Source organism: Diadema setosum, chromosome 7 (genome assembly GCF_964275005.1).
Source record: "Diadema setosum chromosome 7, eeDiaSeto1, whole genome shotgun sequence".
Classification (NCBI taxonomy): Eukaryota; Metazoa; Echinodermata; class Echinoidea; order Diadematoida; family Diadematidae; genus Diadema; species Diadema setosum.
Window position 1 is genome coordinate 18,523,018 of NC_092691.1, and position 22,318 is coordinate 18,545,335.

General features: G+C 37.5%; 1 protein-coding gene across 1 annotated transcript in view; it reads left to right on the forward strand.

The window, feature by feature from the left end:
* Positions 1 to 1,350: 1,350 nt before the first annotated feature.
* LOC140230944 (uncharacterized) overlaps positions 1,351 to 22,318 on the forward strand; it is a 38,433-nt gene continuing 17,465 nt past the window's right edge. Inside the window, exon 1 of the mRNA XM_072311085.1 lies at positions 1,351 to 1,768. Coding sequence (XP_072167186.1) covers positions 1,751 to 1,768 — 18 coding nt within the window. The 5' untranslated portion in view covers positions 1,351 to 1,750. The remainder of the gene's footprint in view (positions 1,769 to 22,318) is intronic.

The following is a 22,318-nucleotide window of genomic DNA, read 5'->3' on the forward strand; positions in this document are numbered from 1 at the left end:
TGATAATTTGATAAATACAGTTTGCTCTGGCTATAGGTCATTATTCAAAACCTCTTCATACGTTTACCTCTGACGAAATCGCTCTCATTACTTCTGACATTTTACCTCTGCCATTTTTTCTTCTGCCATTTTTACCTCTGCCATTTTTGCCTCTGCCATTTCTACCTCTGCCATTTTACTATGACATTTTTACCTCTGTCATTTTTACCTCACAATTAATCATGTATTTGTAGCCTGTTTGAAAAATTCCAGGATATTCTTGTAAATTCCAGGAGTTTTTAGTGTCGATTTCAGGAGGACTGACCTTGAAAAGTGGAAGCACTGATATGAAGCAATAAGACAGACGCAGGATCTTGCCTGCTTTTGATGAGCAACTGAAACTCTGGGCCTAACTTCTTTTAGTGGCGAGCATTATGCCTAAATTAAAGTGCTTATTAATGAAGAAACTTGATTTATTTACGGTGCATATGTAATTCTAGATTTAATAAAGCAATCTAGAAATTCAACAGCAAGAAAAAAAAAAAAAACGTCGCAAACATGTTAAAAGAACTAATGTGAGTCCTCCGCATAGCCGCCATACAGCCTACACACAGCGCCCGTGCACACATGATTTCGTCGAGCTCTAGACCCTTTTTATCGACTTTGTCAGACTGGCAAAAGATCGAGAAGTTTAACTCGAAGTTTTGCCAGTGTGACCGCAAACTTTCCACGTAACTTTCCGCCAAACTTCTCGATCTGTTTGCGGGCTATGTCTCCGAAGCGCAAGGCCATTGTCATGTACAAACGTGCATTGTTATGTCATAATCACTAGCCACTGGACGGCGTACTCTTGCTTGCGCGCGTACCAGTGGCCCAGTCTGACCGCGCCTAAGCGTGCACTCCATATAAGGAAAAATTGACCTAACAAGATGGCGACGCAACACGGTAAATTTGGCTGCACGGTCTCGTGTATGTTGGGAATAGGGACACGCATTCCACTATGTTTTAGTTCGGTGATCGTAATCCGCGTAGAATGCGTGCACTTGCCCGAAAATGGCGATCCGTGCCAATTTTGTACTATTTTAATGACGTAAAATCGCCTTTATCTCAAAATATAACTTTAGACCTGATGTATGATATACATCATTGGAAAGAAAATACAATCTTTATCAATATCATGTAGATTATCCTTATTCTTATTGTCCGCGCAATCAATAATAAGCCGAAAAGGTGAAAATATCCGAGAAACACAACGTATTACAATTCACTTCAGTGCACATTCTCCGCGGACACGAATCCCGGCATAACCGTATACACTTATGACATTAAAATCTCAAATTTCGAAGTTACTACACACTAACATACGAAAACATACATATATCTCCGAAGTCATAACAAAATGCCGTTGACTGATATCATTTACCTCTCTTCAAATTCTACTATTTCATTATAATAACAATTTTAGACATTTAAGAGTAAGTTTGACGGATCCAAATGCAGCTCGTATGTAAATGAGTTTCATTCCGGAAACAATCATGAATGAACAATACGCGCTGCGCGTAGTGCTCAAGTACTGTACAGTATTCATTTGCCGTCTAACGCTTGTCATATCAACATGGAGCCGTCAATTCATCCTAAATCCAGCTATCTAACTACAAGAATTTATATAGGGATGCTCCTCATTCGGTTAAATTACAGATATGGCCAGAAAGACTCGCTATAGGTCTACATCACGTCGACTGCACCGACTGCACTAAGAGAATGCCTATAGATGCATCTACAGTCAACGGTAAGTGATCATGCATAGCTTACATCAGTATTCATCCTGTACAAATAACACTTGCTGCATTTAAAGGTAAGGAGTATCTGAATACTAGCAGGCCTGAAATCAGACGTGGGGCGCTACAATATATTAGTTAAAATTAGTTGGTTTTGGTTTCCTAAGCTCCTAAACACAGTATACTGTCGCTCCTATCTTCTCTTCTCATCTCTTCTCTCACCTTTTTCCTATTCGGATATCCAATTTCTTGTCCCTTAATTTCCTTTCTGTCTTGTTATAGTCCCTTTGTGTTGTCCTCCTCGGTCAAATGACACTGAAAATACTCGGAAGTTCACGTCATTTATTTCTGCTTGTATATATTAAATGTGTTTTGTTCCTTCGGTTTGAAATAAGACAGAACAGTAACAAACCATGATATCCAGAGGCCGTTATCCAAGTCGAGTGAATTGCATATCGATGACAGTCTCCTCCACCTGTATACTTTAAGTTATACCATGAAGTTATACCACGTATATCACATAGCTATATATTTCTTATTCATTCATTCATTTATTTTTCATTTCCAACAGAAACATATAAATATATTACAGAAATTGAATACATAGATTTCATCATAATACAAAATAACAGAAAATACAGAAAAATTGTAAGTATACGAAAATGTTGGAAATGGGGAGGAATGCTAAAAAGCTGGGCTTGTAGGGTGCATTCCCCCCACACGTAATACAAGAAATTATATGATCGATTGACTGATATACATTGAAAATGGATGAAACAAAGAAACCAAGACAAAAAGATCTATAACTAACCTAACTAATCCGAAACAAAAACCCAAACAAATCCCTATACACTAAGTCGCTGTCATGCCGGAAGAGAGAGGAAAGAAAGACAGACAGAGAGAGAGAGAGAGAGAGAAAGAGAGAGAGAGAGAGTGTGTGTGTGTGTGTGTGTGTGTGTCTGAGGGAGAGAGAGAAACTCTTGTTTATATTAATTATTATTGTTTATATTAATTATTATTATTAAATGAGTACTCTTGTTTATATTTTCATGTAATAGTTTGTTTGTTTGTTTGTTTGTTTTGTTTGTTTTTTTTTTGGGGGGGGGGGTCATACTGATTTTTTTTTCATACAAGTGGAGAAATAAAACCAGCAAACATAACAAGCAAACAAAGAATATACTACTTCAAAGTGGCGAGTATATTTGCGTGGATTTACTTGATAATAATGACAAAGGAGAAAGCCTTCAGGTTGATTCTACACCAAGAAGAAATGCAGTTGATTTCCCACTTCATAAGCCGTCAGTGAATTCCTCAAACATTATTCTCAGCGGCCCGTTGGGGGCGTTCGATGTCTGCGCTGTTGTGACTGTTTATTTATAGCCCATCGGTTTGTCCCGCGTCTCCCAAAATACCGTTTGGGAATTAGGCTGCCAGATGAGCTAACGAGAAATGCGGTAGCATCTTCTCTGTATGGAGAAGGAGGGGGAAAAGACAAAGACACGCACAAAAAATAAAAGATACTGCAGGCAAGATTGACGCAATTTATTGCTGTTTGCAAAAGGAAGGAGAAAATTGTAGATTGCGGGCTGCTCATCGATCAAATTTATTTGACGGGAATGGGTTCGGCATTCACTGCAGTTGGATTCTTAGTATACAAGTACAACTGAAACCCTGTGTTTTTGTGAGATTGTTTTTATCATTGTTGTTTTTTCATGTGTCTGAGTTTACAGCTGTTTAACTTGGGTTTTCGCATTTTTGTTTTTGTTTTTGTTTTTTGTTAACAAGTGGGGAAAGTGGTGATACAACTTTTTTGCTCCTGCAACAATTGCTCCTGTCTTACTTTCTCCAGGGACTATAGGGTTAGGGTTGTGAAAGGGTTTAGGTTCCAGTGTTGTTTGTGCTTGTTTGTTAGTAGATTAAGGGTTAGAGTTTTGTTTGTGGGTAGGTTCTATATTTGACCTAGCGTGCAAATATTTTATGGGAGCGTACAGTCACACAAACAAATTTTTAATGTCATGGAACCGGGTAAAATATCAAAGCGCGCGGCAAAGGATATCAAGCATTACACATATTGATGTGCTTTGGCGTTCGCTTGCATGCTTTCACACTCTTTTTAAACAAGTGAATATGTCCATTCCTGTTAGTATTTATAAATGTCATATGTCTCTATGTCTTTTCGTCTGGACACACATTTTGTGGGAATCCAATGTGTTTCGTTAGGTCCGAAGAAGTTGTTTAGATGCAAAAGAAGTAAAACATTCATAACCGTCGCTCAGTAAAGAAAATAAAAGCACCGCTGGCAGTCATTAGTTGACTAAGTATAGGAAGAAGAGAAGGGAAATGGAGATGTGAATGCCAAGGTAAAGAAGCAAGTAGGATTGGCCAAGGTTTGCTCTTTTCCGACCTTAGAATTTTCTAGCCTAATGTAGCCTGATGCACGTGCAACGGAGCATTAGGTGCAAGTCCTGCGTCAACAAGAAAAAACAAAAACGACAACAGAGACGAAGATGAAGCTAACTCTCTCTTTATATAATCACTGGTGTCAATCTAATAGCCTCCCACCATACCTACCCCCCCCCCCCTCTCCGTCACCTGTTTTGACTCCGTCGGTATCATTAGGGACTGGAAATCGATTAGCACCACAATATCGATAGTACCATTACGGAGGTTGCACGTAAGCAAAATGTCATTTATACACCAGACGCATTCAGTATATGCGATGAGACGGGCGCCTCTTTTGCCAGATAATCTCGTCTGTTGATATCAAATACATCTCGATAATTCTGTGATTATAATTTTTTGAAGCGGGTTTGGTATTCATTCTTGTTAGAGATTTCCTTTTCTCTTTCCGTGTCAGTGTCAAATCTTTGTCAACAAAATAATACTAATGATGATAATAATAATGATGATGATGATAATGATAATGATAATGATAATAATGATAATAATATTAATTATAATGATAGTAATAATAATAATAATAATAATAATAATAATAATAATAATAATAATAATAATAATGTGATGAGAGTTGATTTGGAAAGTATCATATTGACATAAATCCATAAGTGCTCTATTTTTTTTTTTCTGTAGCTTCTTCAACGTCAAGTTCTGGTAAAACTGACTCTCAGTTCGTGCGTACGCCTAAAGCGGTTGTATTTTGAAGCGAGGATAGTGCAGTTCAAATCAAGACGACAAAACGGCTTAAATTGTCAGTACTTCTTCCTACAGTGAAGACTTAATTGCACAACTCTCCAAGGAAATTGTCAAAGGTACAGAGGAAAAAGATACATGCGCATTGCTTCCTCATTGATGCAACGGCAACAACCATCGTCGACGAGAATCAGCGAGTGTTGTCTAATGAGCAGCCGCAGCCAACAAACAACGCTTCGAGCGCTCCTCGCCGGAAGTCATTTAGTTGCCTAGCGACCATATGTGACGGCATAGGATTTAGGTCCTGATTATAATCGCAAGAGCAGCGAGCGTCTAGTCAGAGTCGACGCCAGGGATGTCTGCTGTTCTTTAGGATTTTTTTTTTCTTCAGAGGAAGGAAGCAAAAAGAGAAAGGTGTTAACGGTAAATCAGAGAAGGCTTATGACACGTGGTCAAGTGCAGATGAGCTAGGCGTGGCAGCATCGCTAAAAACCTGTCTCAGCGGCTAGCCATGATTGATATAATCCCTCTACAAAACCATGACACTCTATGAGTGCTGTGGTCAGTGGAGGCAATACCATGTCCATCATGCAGAAACTTCCAACGATATCTTGTGGACATCTAACATCACTTTAAGCATGGCTCTATTTAGATAAGCCCACACCTATCATTCATAGCAACGAGGGTATTGCACTCATAGAAACCAAAAGCATTAACAAAACCAGACATTTCCCTGCACGCTTCCCCTTTCCACTTGATATTCACAGAGGTAAAGCGCCTTTCATGCAAGACCGTGATCTGGTCGAACAACAAAGTTAATAGTACACTTTTTTTTCATTCTTTCGGTCTACAGTGTAAAGTCAGTATAAAGACTGATAATTCTTTTGTTTTGATGGTCAGACATGATTGTGAAATATGACTGTGAATTGTGTGAATACAGTAGGTCCTTGTCCTTCTCAACAGATGCATTGATAGAAGCTGAAAAGAAGACGTGTAATATATTCATGAAAGTGATATAGGAACAAAATCTAGCCTCCAAACAAACCTAGATCCTAAATGTCATTACTTTATTATAGATGAAATTTCTTGCTCAGTTCAGCAGTGTTTTGTATTGAAAATTTATTTGCTATCAGGTATCTTTATTTCTTTCGACATAGATTATACTTTTTCTGATGTATCTACGAAGGGATAAGGTGAGGCATGTTGTAACTATGTGGCTTGAAAGGATAATTGATTCTAACTCCTTCAATAAGCCGTTAACCCCTTGGAGTATTCTAGAGCGGGGGCTGGTAGTTAATACCCCCTGCCTTCCGTAAAATGTCAGAAAAGGTGACGGCTGGTGTTCATGGATGACGGCACAACGGGCATGATGTTGGTTCTGAGTGGGTGGTTTAAACACATGGGGGGGGGGGGGGTGTAATATCATTATAGACTTCAGCACAGCAATCCAGTATATGTATACGCCACTTGCCCGTAAGTGAAATATTGGCAGGCACAATGTCTTATTGCGGTGATTACTCACGAAATGGTGGCTTTCAGTTAGCCAACAAGATTGTTCGGACTTTTTTGATGAGTAATAATAAAAACCGAATTGAAATAAAATGAAATGACAAATAATAAGGTCTGCAAATATCGTTACAGTCCCGCTATGGTTTTTGGAGATCAATGTTTGTTTGTTGTTCGTTCGTTCCGTAATGTGATCACCCCATACTGTACACATGCAGGTTAAGTCAAATAACGGAATTGACAGTCCAACTCTGGTCAAAGTCTTTCTCTCCCCCCCCCCCCCGTCATTTGTTTTTGCTGTTAGTGTGCGAAGGGAACGCTTACATTGTGTCTTGTAATATCACTTTTCCATCAAGATAAATATTAAAAGAAGGCGTTCATAGCAACAATAAAGCTAATGTCCTCTTGCCTGCTGAGCATTAATGGTATAGTCTGCATAGAAGGTGGAGGCAAAAATCCAATAAGAGTCCAGTCCTTTTAGCATACCATGTCAGTTGAGATGCTAACATTTAAATTGGATTTTTTTTTTTCATGCTACATGGCACATTTCGCGCAGACGATGGCATGGTTGTGTTCAGAAGATTATGCTTATCACATTATATTCTTATTCGTGATAATGGTGGATGTTCTCAATATAGTTTATTAAAAAAATTCTTATTGGCAAGCATCATAATGTTCAAGTGATTAGATGTTATTATACGTGTGTGTGTGTGTGTGTGTGTGTGTATGATATTATATACATATACACATAAAAACCATGATATTAACATATGTGCATATATAGATATATGTATGCCCATACAGTCATATAAATATATACATATACATGACTATGCATAGGATTTAACGTATTACATATAGGCCATTACACATGTAAATACAAATAAAAGCATGATTAAACACGTAGTACTCGTGGTTGTCAATAATTCCACTGCGAGATAAATCCTCGACGCATACATCTATATGCAACATGCAATGCTGTAAACTCTGATCGTATGGGGACAAATCAAATTCTCTGGTTTGCTTTTATCATCTGAAAATAACTCCGAATGTGCTGGTTGTCATAGATTATGCGGAAGATGTGCAATCGTGTTTTTGTCTTTTGATGACGTCAGCACGACGACCTGTACGAGTGGCAAGACCTAGTTGTTGATCGAGACCCAAAAGTTATTTCTGCACTAAACTCACACTATGATATCCAGTAAATCCTTTTCTTTGCTTTTTGGTAGTATACAGACCTAAACAAAAGGTCAAGTCGAGTAAATTGGTCACGACATTCTGTGCTAGTCGGAACGGATTTGATAGTTTTTGCCAGATATAACACCTGCGCTATGCTATACATGTAGAAAGGTCTGAATTCCATACACTAGAGCGAATGCGATGAGATGCAATTTGCTCTGCGCAGTTGTCCCCAGCATAGTCGCATGCAGGAGGAACGATCTTCATTAGATGCTGAGTTGTTCGCTAAAAATCTCCACCACACGAAGCACGACAGCGCAGAGGCATCATCCAATTACATTCCCTTCTCCTTCACAGGCAGTTCATTTTTCATCGAAAGACGGAATATGTAAGCATAAACTGAAAGGGTAATTTCGTGTGTGTGTTCGTGTCAGGTTTTGCTGCAAACACAAGGAGAAGGGATTTTTCCATCTGTTTTCTTTTCGCCTGGAAGACTGTCCATCTGCGATTCTGAAAGGAGTGGAAGCAGTCGTTTAGCAATCTATCGGTGGGGAGGCCAGTCCTTTGTTTGTCGCGCAGTGGGTTCTCTTCTTTCACCTGATCCGAGTGCAGTGTGCTATGAGCGTCTGACTGTGTGTTGAAGACTTGACTTCGCACACTGAGCAGTTACGGCGTTTTCTCCGGCGATGGCTACCTGCGTGCCACAATGGCTGCTAACATGCCTTCTCGTTGCAGCGGCTCTGCTCGCCATCGGGGCCCGGGAAGCGTGGGCGGAAGGCGTGAGGACTGCAGACGCTGTGGACGCCATTAAAGCTGGTCGACAACAATTCCTGCAAGGGTTGAGAGGAGCTCTGGCTGCAGTTGCAGCACAGAAGGAGAACTTGGCCGAAGAACTACTCGCTGACTTTGCAGAGGAAGAAGAGGAAACACTTGACGAGGAACTTGCTTTGTTAGATCCCCCTAACGTGAAGACATCTGATATAAGATTGCCTGATGCCTCCATCAAGACGGTAAGCGGTTTCAAAAAGATGACAGTTGGTTTGGGGTTTTTATGTCAGATTTTAGATCCATATATATTTGGATAATGTCTCCAGCATTGACAAGATAAGCAGTCAAAACAGACAATAATATCTTCAGTATTAACACGATTCAAAGCAACAACACTCAAAGCAGACAACGGTTCGTTGCAGGTAAAGAAACTAAAGACAATCTCTGTCTAAAATCAATAATACACTCTGCAGGCAAGGCCTACTAATCATGAAGCAAATCACAAATAACATTATCCGTCATGAAACCTTGACAAATACGAAATATCAAGACGACTATTTCATAATAAGTATTCATCACTACCGAAAAGAGAGATACATATTAAAGCTAACAAGACATGGGGTCGTCGTCATGGCAACTAAAATATCGGAAGGTAGTGGAAAACCCTGAACAATCGAGTAACACAGAAAACTGAAGGAGAGAGCGGAAAAGAGAAGAGAGAGAGAGAGAGAGATGAGGAAAGGTCAAGGTAATGCATTATTAACAAAGACCAGGAGTGTAAACACATTTCCCATACATGGAAACCTGATCGATCTTCTATAAAGATACCTACCATAATAGATAATTAAAAAAAAATATTATTCATTTTTATATGTTTGAATTGATCATCACCCCATAGGTAAAGTTATTTTTGTGTACATGATTATGATGTAGCTCCAAATTACTTATCACAATTACTTTCCGTTCTCTTCTCTCCACTTCTTTCCGCTCAGATATTTCTAATCTTACCCCATCGTACTCATCATGCTATCCTCCTTGGTTTGATGTTATTATACATACTCAAGGTTTAAGGCATGTTTTCCTTTAATATTCCTTTAGTTATATAAAAAAGAAAAAAAAAGAGAAGTACAAGACTCAACATCGGCCCAAGGTCATTTATCCCAGTCAGGCAAACTGCCTATGGGGAATACAGTCGCCTCCCCTAAACCTTAAAATGCGATGTTCTTGTATGTAGGCCTACACGTAATTGTATCTATTCCTTTCAGTACTCCTGGGCCCCATTTCACAAAAGGTTGTCATGATAGCAACTCTTGCTGGAATGGCAGTTGTCATGGTAATGACAAGAATGCAACTTCCTGATTGGCTGTTGGTATTGGAAGTTACCATTCCAGCAAGAGTTGCTATCCTAACATTTCTTATGAAACAGGGTCCTGATTTGCATTTCATGAGAATTTTATGGTTAATTTGTTGTAATATGAGTCATTTCTACAAGAAAAGAAATAAAACAAGTTGAAACTAAGACGATTACAGATTGTTGCAGTGAATGGGTTGATTCAAACGGAGGTGGACTTAATTTTAGCCTAATAGAAAGAGGAAAGTATTAAAGGAAAAGGTGGTTAGTTGGATCGTTGAATTGTATAAGATCCAGCTTAGGAAGCTTGGCACTAGCATGCAACGTTGAATTATTTTCACGCATTCCCTGACAAAATATGAATGAGGCATTCTGTGCGTGACGATTCTACGACACACATTTATTGTGATATTTACGTCTCTTACATATTTATATCTGTCTCCATTAAAGGACAAGTTCAACTTCATTAACATAAGGATTGAGAGAATGCAGCAATATTAGTAGATCACATCAGTGAAAGTTTGAGGAAAATCGGACAATCCGTTCAAAAGTTATGAATTTTTGAAGTTTTTGTGCGGTGACCGCTGAATGAGAAGACTACTGTAGTGTATGATGTCACATGCGTACAACAATACAAGGAAAACGTAAAAGAGAATTTCACAAAATTTCATCTTTTGAAAAAAGTACACATTCCCTTGACTCGTTACTGACATATGTTATGGGTGATATTATTCCCATTGCCTTTAGAAAGAGGCAAGTCAAGTGCTCTTTTATTATGCGAAAAAAAGTGAAAATATGTTGAATTTTCTTTACATTTTCTTTATACTGTTGTACTCATATGACATCACGAGCCTTAGTAGTCTTCTCATCCAGCGGTTCCAACACAAACATTTTAAGAATTCATAACTTTTGCATCGATTGTCCAATTTTCCTCAAACTTTCACTGATGTGTTCTAAGATATTGCTGCATTCTCTCAATTCTTATGTTTATGAAGGTGAACTTGCCCTTTAACATTCGTTGCCACACAAAATTGTTTATCAATACTTAAACAACCCTCTATTTACTTCTCAGCCTGACAGTTTTCGACACTATAAATGAGGTATAGGCTGACCTATTCTAAAACGTTTTGTCTCTTGAACAAATTGAACTTCATCTTATTTCTGTATTGCGGAGTTACGCTTTGTAGTAATAATTTTTATTGTGCCCTCCCTGCGGTTGTTAAGTGGTATACAATCTCTAAACTCTATTGTGCACAAGAACGGCACTAGAAAAAGCCACACATTATGTTGCACCATAGAATAGTGACCGTGGAAAGGTTTTAATTAATCTTGAAATGTCATGGGGACAACTTAAGCTGCCGAGACACTAACAGGGAAAATTTACGAAATCAACAGGGATGTGCCTTCAAATATAGCCTAAAATGAAGCATAAAAAAAACACACAAGAACAGAAATCGCAGCATAGCTGGACTGAGAAGATAATGTCAGAATGATTAGTAAACAACCTTATACAGTCCTAAATTAGCGGGGCTTCGCTATTTTCTCTTTAAAGATGACAGAACTTAATAACAGACAGACGAAAGGCATTTTTTTTTATTCAAAAAGATCTCAAATATCAGACAGCAGAATGCTGGAAGAGATTTTGAAATGTGAAATAATTCATCATCTATGAACTTTAGCAGGAATCAAAAATCATGTTTGACAAAAAGAACATAATCTGCTAGAAAGGCCCAAAAAATTATACGGGGAAAGAAAATATCTTCACTTCGGAGAACTTATGTAAAAAAAAAAAAAAAAAAAAAAAAAGGTAAGCATTTGACGCATTATAAGAGGATATGTTGAACAATGTTCATGTACCTGGGCCAAAGAGAAGGAAGTGAAGAAAAGAAACAAGAAACTATGAATTATGAGTAGGCCCTATTTGAGATCCTTCATTGACATCAAGTAGCATAACAAAATATTGGGAAAATTAGAAAACAAATGCCATCTATATTTGCCGAACATTCACTGGAAAAAAAAGTAATCTTTAATTCTCTCTTCTATCTAATAATAAGATAAAAACTCTCTTCTTTGCCTTATTCCTAACATGACGCACTTGAAAGCACTGTTAGAATAAAACACATATTTGTCGGTCAACATTGTATCTCACACAGAGTTTTAATGACGTTACAGATTCTTGAATATTGATATCAACTGTGGGAGAAATACACGTTATACATTTTGCAACCGATTGATTACAGCTCGGCGGACAAAAAAAAACAACAAAGATATATGATGAAAAATATAGCTTATACTGACATTAAGAGGAAAGAAGAAAGTAAAAATACTTCATGGCAAAAACAAAAGATATTGATGTAATGATGACAATAGTAATAGTAATCAAAAGAGTATTGTTACAATGACAGTTATTATAGTGAGCATTTTCGATATACATTTACTAGACATAGATATGAGACAATGATCAGCAGGCCACGTAAGGAAAGAGAAGAGGAGAAAAGAAAATAAGAAAATATGACCTATTGCTTAAATATAAAAATCAATAATGTCTCACATCTTGAAATGAAGAGTTTTGCACAAGAGAGTCGGCTCTAATAGAACAGTGTCCGTTTGGATTCAATGTTAATGTACAGTGCCTAGAGACGTCTGGGTGCTATGGAATCAATTATTTTCTAGTAAATGAGCATGATCAAGTTCCTTTGGGTAACATAATCCCGATAATTAGCTCAAAACTTTCATCTCATCCTGATGATTTGCTGTACTCACGTTTTACAGCCTAGAATCTTTTACGAAAAGTATTTTGCTATCTGAATTATTGACAGACTGAAAATAAAATCAAGGAAGTAGGACGGATGTGGTTGTCACAAGGTTTTAATCAAGTAGCGTAGGAAGCAAGGATACGTCTGCATGCAAACAACGAGAGAAATTCGGCGTAGCATAGCCTAGTATTCCCTCGGGACTTCTCGGGATTGCTCTCCTTTAAACACTCACTGGATTCATACAGGATGCGCAGTGATTACCAATGGTTTTGGGAAATTTAAAAAGAAAGATAAGTTTTCTTTCTTCTTTTTTTTTTTGGGGGGGGGGGGGCTAAACACACATGAATTATAACTTTCTACTGGAAACTTTCAACTCCAAGGAAATGCCAGTGTTCTTGTTTTTTTCTATAGAGAAACTGCTGCTCTGTTTTCCTAAGTTTAAATGTATATGCTTTAATTTGGACTGACAAAAGAATCTCAAGGTTAAAAGGGAAGAGATTAGCTTTTAAAGTATTATGTTTAAAGGCTTGTATGCTCTGAAATATACTTTGTACTGACAAATGAATCTAAAGTTTATAGAGATTATAAGATTAGCATTGAACAAGGCCAAATCCGTACCTTGAATGTACTGCTCATATGCGATTTTTCATTTCCTGTTTAGCGAGAAGAGAGTTGATCTAAATATCAGTAGTTTTTATAAATATCAGACATTCAATGTGACTTTCTGAAAAAGTCACATTAGGGCAAATGAACTTTGGACGAGTAAACTAATGTTAAAAACAAAAGTTTTACCACATAACAGCAAACTACACATCTTATACATCTACATAACTATGTACACACACACACCATACACACACAAACACACACACTTTGGCCCCCCTCATAGTTGCTGCTTGCTTATATACAGGTCTCTCATTGATTATCAAGCCTTTGACGTCTTCTTTTGAAATTTTTTTTTTTCAGTAATTGAACGCATTGGTGAAGGTCTTTAATGGGGCGAGACGTGATGTTTTCATGATTCTGAATTTAATTGCAAAACGAAAAAAAAAAGTCAAGAAGAAACTACAAACAGAGTTAGACGAACATGTTTAAGTCAAGGTCCTTGTTGGCCTTGGTTACATATAGGTGCTCTGATAGAATTACTCCGCGTGTTATTGATAAGACATGACCTCCACCCACGCAATGTCAGCGAAAAGAGGGAAAGTAGTCTCGGCTGTAACCAGAGGCAGGAGATTTTTGCGTGCCGTTCATGCAATTAGCCGACGCACCCGCTGTGCGGCTTGGACAGATTTGACGCTCCTCATGGAGGTGACGCAAGGCTCATTAAGGGAAAAAATGCGATAGCTACCACACAGTGTTTTTGTAAATTAGGAGTGAATGTACGTCCAGTTATCACAAGGACTTCTGTTCTAATGAAAAGCTGCTGCATAAGATGGACGCGCACCATAGAGGTGTAATGTTTTTAGGACGCCACGCGGTGTACTTCAAGAAGCGTTTTCACAGTTTTAAGTCACCTCCGAAGGACTATAGGCGATGAGAATAAAGCGCTTTGCCTAGGGGATTCGATCAAGGGAACTCGTGATTGCAATTCCTCATAATGGCTCCATCAGCTCCTCTTCACCCTACTATTAATGAGAATTGAAAAGAATCAAGAAATGTCGTCTGTGTGTGTGTGTATGGAAGGGGGGGGGGGGGCAGCTGACCAGTAAAAATGGGGAGGGTCCAGAGTTGTCTTGCAGTGGCATAGAGAAAAAAAACTCTTGAATTTCTATATGGGTTTGTGTTCTTCTTCTTCTTTCTTTTTTTTTATACAGATAACCTTTAACCTTTTTAGTTTCCAAAATGTGTATTTCTTGTTATCTATTGTTTAAAGCCCAAAGTAAGGATGTGTGTGTGTGTGTGTGTGTGTGTGTGTGTGTGTGTACGTGTGTGTGCTTGGGTGAGCCATCCCCGACCCATGCTCGTGATAGTACATTGTAGCATGGGAAGGGGGAAAACGATCAAAATGAAAAGAAACTACTTTTTTTTTATCAGAATCAGTCCATGCGTCTTAGAGATTAATGAGATTAACTGTTCTAAAAAAAATAGGGGTGGCGCAGGACAAGACATAATGTAGAGGCCTCCAGATCAAATAGACTTTGGGAGGATATTGCATATTCGATTGTAATGACTCTGTGTTGAAGGCAAATACTGCTTGATCGCCTGATTAATGAGGCACACGATGGCAAATTTCAAAACTAATTTGCGTAGGCGGTTTCAATTTGTAGCTGATTAATAACGACGTATATCGCTTGCGAAAACTGGAGGGTCCCTTAGATTGAATTGGGGTAAAAACTGGACTGATCTCTTTCAAAAAAAAAGAAGAAGAAGAAGAAGAAGAAGAAGATTCCCTCTTATCCTGTATCTGTGGTAAAATACTTCAGTGGATATGCAGGCATTCCTCCATTCTGTGTGAAACGAGTATGTTCGCACAGTTAAGACATCAGAATTAAAATCTTCTCTGAGCAGAATCGATGTATCCTCTTCCCTATACACGTCACTTTCCATATTTCACACAATATCAACCAATTGAGTAGCTAATATTATCGTTGTTGTTTTTTAAATATATATTTGAAGGATTTTAACAAAAAGCAAATTATCCTATATACAATCTGGCATTGATGAATTAACGTTTGCCTTGAATATTCATTTACCAAGTTTGAAATATGGATCCTCATCCAGTTTCCTGTATGTGGAAGTTATCAATTCTTTATGAACATGACATACTGCCATGACAGGACATGGGTGTTCGTAACTCGATGGTTATTGTCTGCGTTTGATATTGATAAGGAGCCCATGAACCTATTATAGGCTCCAGGCGAAATTGTATAATACTCTTAGGGACTATATATCTCAGTTTGATGAGGGCCACAACAAAACAAAGAATACATCGGGGGGGGGGGGGGGTGTTTCATCAATTTAGTCAGCGCTGACAAGTTGTCAGTCTCTGACAATTTCAGGAAAATCCTTGGTTTTGGTTGGCTGAGATGCTCTGGTCACTAACTGTTACCATGGTGATTGTCAGAGACTGACAACTTGTCAGCGCTGACAACTTTCATGAAACGGTACCCAGACCTTTTAAGTGAATGGTCATAACGTTGTCTTTATATCAGGGAGGTCGCCTCACCTCCCTGCTTTATATCCCTCATCGCCAAGGTCTACACTGGTATAATTATACGGAAAGAGATGTGAAAAAATAAACAGCATAAATAGTTATTTGGCTGTCTTTGACACTCCCTCCTCAGGTCCCCAAGCAGTGTATTGCGAAGGTGTTAAAATCCCCAGCTATTATAAAGACCATGGCTGCATTAATACTGCAAACCTATAGATACCCGTATTATCATACACAGACGCTCGCGGATCAATGGGGAATCATTGTGACGTCACCGTTTAACGATAATTTTCATACGTCTTGACGTCATACGTATCCTCTGTTACCTGACAATGGAGCTCATCTTTGTCACGTGATCAAATTAGCAAATTCGTGCATGGCAATGTTTTGACGAAGCCCTAGCATGGTTTCGTATAATCAAGCTTCCCTCTGCCCTATAGTTGGGAAAAAACTATGGCCTCTTTCTATTATTTCTTTATTTTTGCCCTTGTTGTGTATTGCATATATCGTTTTGTCTTGTCTTGTCTTGTCTTGTCTCCACTCATGTTTGGGTTCTTCGTAGACTTTCGCAGCAAAAAACAACAAAAACAAAAACAAAAACAAACAAATAAAAAATGACAACATTCATTTTTTCGTACGCATTCCTCAGTCGTATTGAATAATGAAGTGAGTTAGTTTAGTGACCAAAGAATGCCAAGATTTGAATTCGACGTTTCGCTTCGTGTCAAAAAAAAAAAAAAAAAAAAATGCATGGGACTGTATAATCTAGGGGTTCAGTGTGTGTAAATATCATTATTCATTGACATATAGGGATGCCATTTCATGTCTACTGAAGGGAATAGTGAATACTCAGTAATCATCATATTTGTGATTTATCAAGCACGCGCTGATATAGTTTAAAGGAAACCAAAACCCAAAGAGAAATGTGGATTGAGTGAAAGCAGCAACATTAGAAGAACACATCAATGACAGTTTGAGGAAAGTCGGACAATCGATGCAAAAGTTATGAATTTTTAAAATTTTTGTGTTGGAACCGCTAGATGAGGAGACTACTTGAGGTTATGACATCATGTGTGGGCAACAATATAAAGAAATTATAAACCGAATTCCACAAAAATTCCCTTTTCTGGCATAATAAAAGAGCACTTGACTAACCGCTTTCAGAAGGCAGGGGGAATAATTGCTACCTTTAACATATGTCAGTATCAAGCTGATGGAATGTGTTATTTTCATGAAAAATGATTTTTTTTTTTTGTGGAATTCCCTTTATATTTTCTTTATATTATTGTCCACACATACGTCATAATCTCTAGTAGTCTCCTCATCCAGCGGTTCCAACACCAAAACTTTAAAAATTTGTAACTTTTGCATCGATTGTCCGATTTTCCTCAAACTTTCACTGATGTGTCCTACTAATGTTGCTGATTTCACTTAATCCACATTTCTCTTTGGATTTTGGTTTCCTTTAACTATAGTGTTTATCATAAGCACCGTAGTCGAAAAACGATTTTGCAGTCATAATTTTTGATACGCAATACAATGAGGTAGCTTAAAAGGATAATAGTATTAAAGTGACGCCAAGACAAAATATCACACAGATAATGATGAGATTTCTTTGTACTTTTTTATTTTTTCTATTTTCTTCAGATAAAAGGGTTTGAGTTCGAGTTTGGGTTTGAGTTTATTTTATTTATAAAGACCTGCTTTAAACTAGACAGCTGTTTTTCATTTAGTAACAGAGGACATACACAGCGAATTTGTAAACGTATACAATCATATACAATAAATGACATCCATGTAACAAGTTACTACACCAACGCAAAACAGTTGAAAAAATCAGTGCAAAAAAACAACAACAACAAGAACACAACATTCATGCATATTCGCAGGCATTACAAAATAAACAGGTTGATATCTATGTAGCCACTCGCTTTAATTTCCGCTATAACTTCAGAACACTTTCGTGAAACTTTTTTTTTTTTACGTTGCCGATGATTCTTAAATTACCAGAAAGATTATTGAAAGATTACATGTTGTAAAATAAGATTATTAGATTATTATCAAAATGTGGTTTGGAATCACAATACGAGTATTTGGCATATTCAAGTTTCGGATTTTGATTATAAAACTTAATAACTTAAGTTGAACACTGCTTGTTCATGTGTAGATTGAGCAAATTGAATGCTGTCAATTCACACTAATAAGTCTTATTAATTCAGTTACTTTGTGACAAAGTGATTTTCGGACATACGGAACCTCTACTTTTCACGTATTATGGGCACTCAACTCGTCCTGCGATGTCAAATGACAAGATTAAACAGTGTCTTTTTTCAGTGTAAAGTCTATTCAACATTATTGACAAGTCACACTGAAAGAAAAATTCAGGTGTTGTCAAAAGTATGTTAATGATGCTCAAATAAATAAGTTTTGTAATAGGATACACACACAAACACGCACACACAAACAAAAACACATACTGAAATATCTAATTCACTACATCTGTATATTCTATGACACAAATAAAAAATAACCATTTCCCCTCATTTTTACTTGCATTATTTAGATTTCTGGTCAGTTTCCCTTTATTTGCTCTATGGAAATGTATATATATATATATATATATATATATATATATATATATATATATATTGTATATCATATAATATAATTTCATCACTTAAAGATTTCTTTTTTTGTCATGACCTTAGCGTAAAATACAATATGAGACTTTAATACACCGATGCTTTCGATAATTGCTGCACAATGTATCATAATACTCTTAGCCGATTTTAGCTATACTCTTATAACTTATAGTTTGCATGGAAGACTAGCCAGCCTGCTGGCAGTTCTGACTGGGTCATCACAACTGTTAATTTCATCTTTGTCCATATCTGCTTTTAATACCGTTAATGTATCTCATTTTGTTTGTTTTCCTTTTTGGTATTACTCTGGTTCAGCAAATAGATGAATGAATAATTCCACTTATTTTCATTTTCATCATCTGCATTGTCAATGACCTCGATGAACAAATAAAACGCGCTTTCGGAGTTCTTAATCTATGTATAATTTAGATATTGACATTGCACGTAAGTATAATGATGGATTTTGTTGTTGTTGTTGTTTCATAAGCTCTTTATGGCAGGGGGCATAGAAAATTTCTAGATTTTTAGAAAGAGAAATACTATAGTCACCGCGGGGAGAGAAATTTATCGTCCAATTGTGCTCGCTTCTCGAGCTGTCTGAATTACTTTGTGACGTCTTCCAATGTTGGTGATTGTTTCTAACAGTCATGCGACTGGCAATATCCAGTCCATACAGACACGGTCATTTCACTTTTTGACAATGGTTATGCCATCTTCTTCTCTTTGGGAAAAAAACAACTACAAAATAAACGATAGAAGCGATGACATCTGGCACCTTTGCCATATTTCATCGCAGCAATAAAGGAAATAGTCTCCAATATCAATTTCGATGTACGATTATATTTGAAATAATATTGAACATCGAAAACATTTCATAACAAGCACATGTGTGTGTGCTTTTGAGTGAGAGTTCGTGTGTGTGTCTGCACGCGTGTGTGGTTTGCGGGATGTAAAATTTATGTGTTTTCGTGACTATCCCTCCTTTGGTGGTGTGGGGTTTTTGCGTGTGAGTGTGTGTGTGTGTGTGTGTGTGTGTGTGTGTAAGTGTACGTATTTGCATGTTTAGACCGCAAGCTATCGATTTTGCAGTAAATACCCACCTGGTTTGTGTTTTTGTTTTTGTTTGTTTGTTTTTTTCAGCGGAGAGATAGAACCGATTAAGGGTGGCTGCATTTACTTTGGACAAAGACGTATGGGTTGATGAAGGATAAAATCTGTTGATAACATGGTTGGTTAATCGTGTGAATGCATGGTAATGGTAATCATTAGGCGGAGACTCATCCATCTTCAGCTGGGTGCAGGGACGCGGAAGAACTATAAGGTCGCATGTTCACCTACTTATCTCGTTGTGTCTTTAATTCTTTGATGTGAAGATTGTGAAAGTTATAGGCGATACTGCCATCATACCTATTCTCATTGTTATTAATCTACGAGTAAATTGTTATTGGCAGATTGTTTTCAAAATAGTGAGAAGAACGAAATACTTGGTAATTGTACGAAACATGCCCCAGAGTTTTGAACTTAGGCAGTGTTTGTTGATATAAATTATGAAAGGAATTTATAGGAATACTATAGTTGGGATGATAAATCATGTATTACAGGGATTCCATTCCTGTTTGTCTACCTCTTTACTCTTATCGAATCCTCCGATCGCATTTAACCAGTTTTGTCTATTGTGCTATCGTTATGTTCACAATATCATCTTTTCACTTTTTACAATTTCAGAGTGTGAAAATTGAGCGGAAAACTGGAACAACAATAACGGCAATGATAATGTTGATAATGATAAAAAAAACATCGACACACACACACATTTCGCGTGTATCTTTCTTTATCTAAACGCGGAATATTCCATTTCTTCACATTGATCGTCTGCATCCTCCCTCTTATGTAGCAATACATGCTGACCGTCTAAATGGGTGTTCTTGCAGGAAAAAAAAAAAAAAAAAGAGAAAGAAAATCTATCGGCAGTATGTGGGGGGGGGGGGGGGATCAGCCTCCCATCCGGTGTCGTTCAACCCCATAATCAAATATTATAGTACTCGCGCGCAAATGAATCGGATGTGGTCTTGTAGGGGCGTGTATATGCTACTGTGCCTCCCTTAAAGGCGGATTAATTTCACGATTTTCACGCTGAATTCCATTCACACCTGCATGTGCACAATAAATCTCTCGCTGTGTTCTTGTGAGGCTAACACACTATAATAATACAGTAGTTAACTCACTTGTGAAATTTATGTAGGGGCTTTTTGCCACACTCCATCAAGGCGGTGTCGATATTATGTATACATTTTTTTTTTCGGATCCAGTTACATAACGAAAAATCTTTTTCACAGACATTTTAAAGGCAGACTATGAGAGCTATACGTTTCTGCTATCTACACTCTTAAAACATCCGAGTCAGAACTGATCCGGAACTGGGTCCGTTGGGGTCACACACCGTTCCGGGTTAGAAATGACAAGGAATGGGGTCAGATATGACCCATTCAGAGTCATGAATTGGGTCAGGGTGACCCCATTCGGCGTCTTCATGACCAAATTCCAAATCATTTTTGACCCGGACTGGTGTGTGACCCCAACGGACCCAGTTCCTGGTCAGTTCTGACTCGGATGTTTTAAGAGTGTAGTATATATATATATATATATATATATATATATATATATATATATATATATATATATATATATATATATATATATATATATATATATATATATATATATATATTTCTATTACCACCAGGAGAAACTGTGATAAGGACGTCGACGCGTAACAAGATGAGGTGATACATGATCTCATACGGGTGGACTATGGTAATACCTATTCAAACTCCCTTCAATTCCTTCCCCCTGCCTTTAAAAAAGAAAAAGAAACAAAGCTATCTACAGAATATGACGGTACTCAAGGCACTCAAGACAAATATGACTCTGACAGTATTGAGAAAACAGTTTCAACTGATGTTATATTGTATCATATTGTCTTCTATTTATGAATTTAATCAAGTTTTGTAAATGATAGCTCAAAACCGGGCCTCATGTACGACAAGCTGTATATAATTATGCATATATAGCTTTATTGTAGAACATTTTATTTGTGTCTATTTGTATCTGGTGATCTTTTTACTGTTGAAATGATAACAAACAAAAAAGAGCAGGCACCATTCCAAATCCGATCCATCAGTCCTCTGCAATCTGTGGTCTGAGATTTAGCCGGCCTTGCTACAAGTAGCTCAGGCTCATGATAGGTAATTCCCGCCAAAGCAATACAGGAGAGCAGACAACCATGGGGAATTTAAGAAGGAAGTCTGCAATGTTGTGTTCATGACTTTAAGAAAAAGGTCAGATCTCACTAACTTAAGCCAACGCATTATATATAGCATAAAGCCATATGCCAAGGGAATGTTGGGAAAGGTTACCTCACTCGACAAAATTGATGTCCATTTGGGCATGCACTATCAATCGCTTTTCACTATGGTGCGTTTAGGGTACGGACCCATGGGCGACTGAATGCTTAAAATCAGTGCTGCGATGCTTGTGTCCTTTTTCACAGCACTTTGGAGAAAGCAATTTTCTTGGATAGGCCTATCTATATAAACCAGTTAAAGTGCGGGATTGTTGACATATTATTTTACGTTCGAATGAGAAAACCTCACGAGTACCTCCATGTTCTGTTTCAGATAATTGTAAAAACTTTAAAAAAAGAAAGACAGTTCACTATATAGATCTCACTTGGTGCTCGATACTATGGTTGATTTTTTTTTTTCTCAGGTCCTTGTTGGCCTTGTAGCCGAGATGCTGAAATGTTAATTTCTAAAGATCAAAGAAGGCACACATCTATTTACCTATTTACCTATCATAGCTCTCATTGGATCGTACGTCTGGAGAGAATGAAGTAGAGGGGCATTCCAGACAATTCATACAATCTTACATCATGTATCGTTAGTGCCATATATAGATTTGTGGGATTCATTGTGGTCCTTGAGCAGATAAACCACCACTCTGAAAACTTCAAATCATAAAACTGAACAAGGATGATGACTAAGAGACTCTCA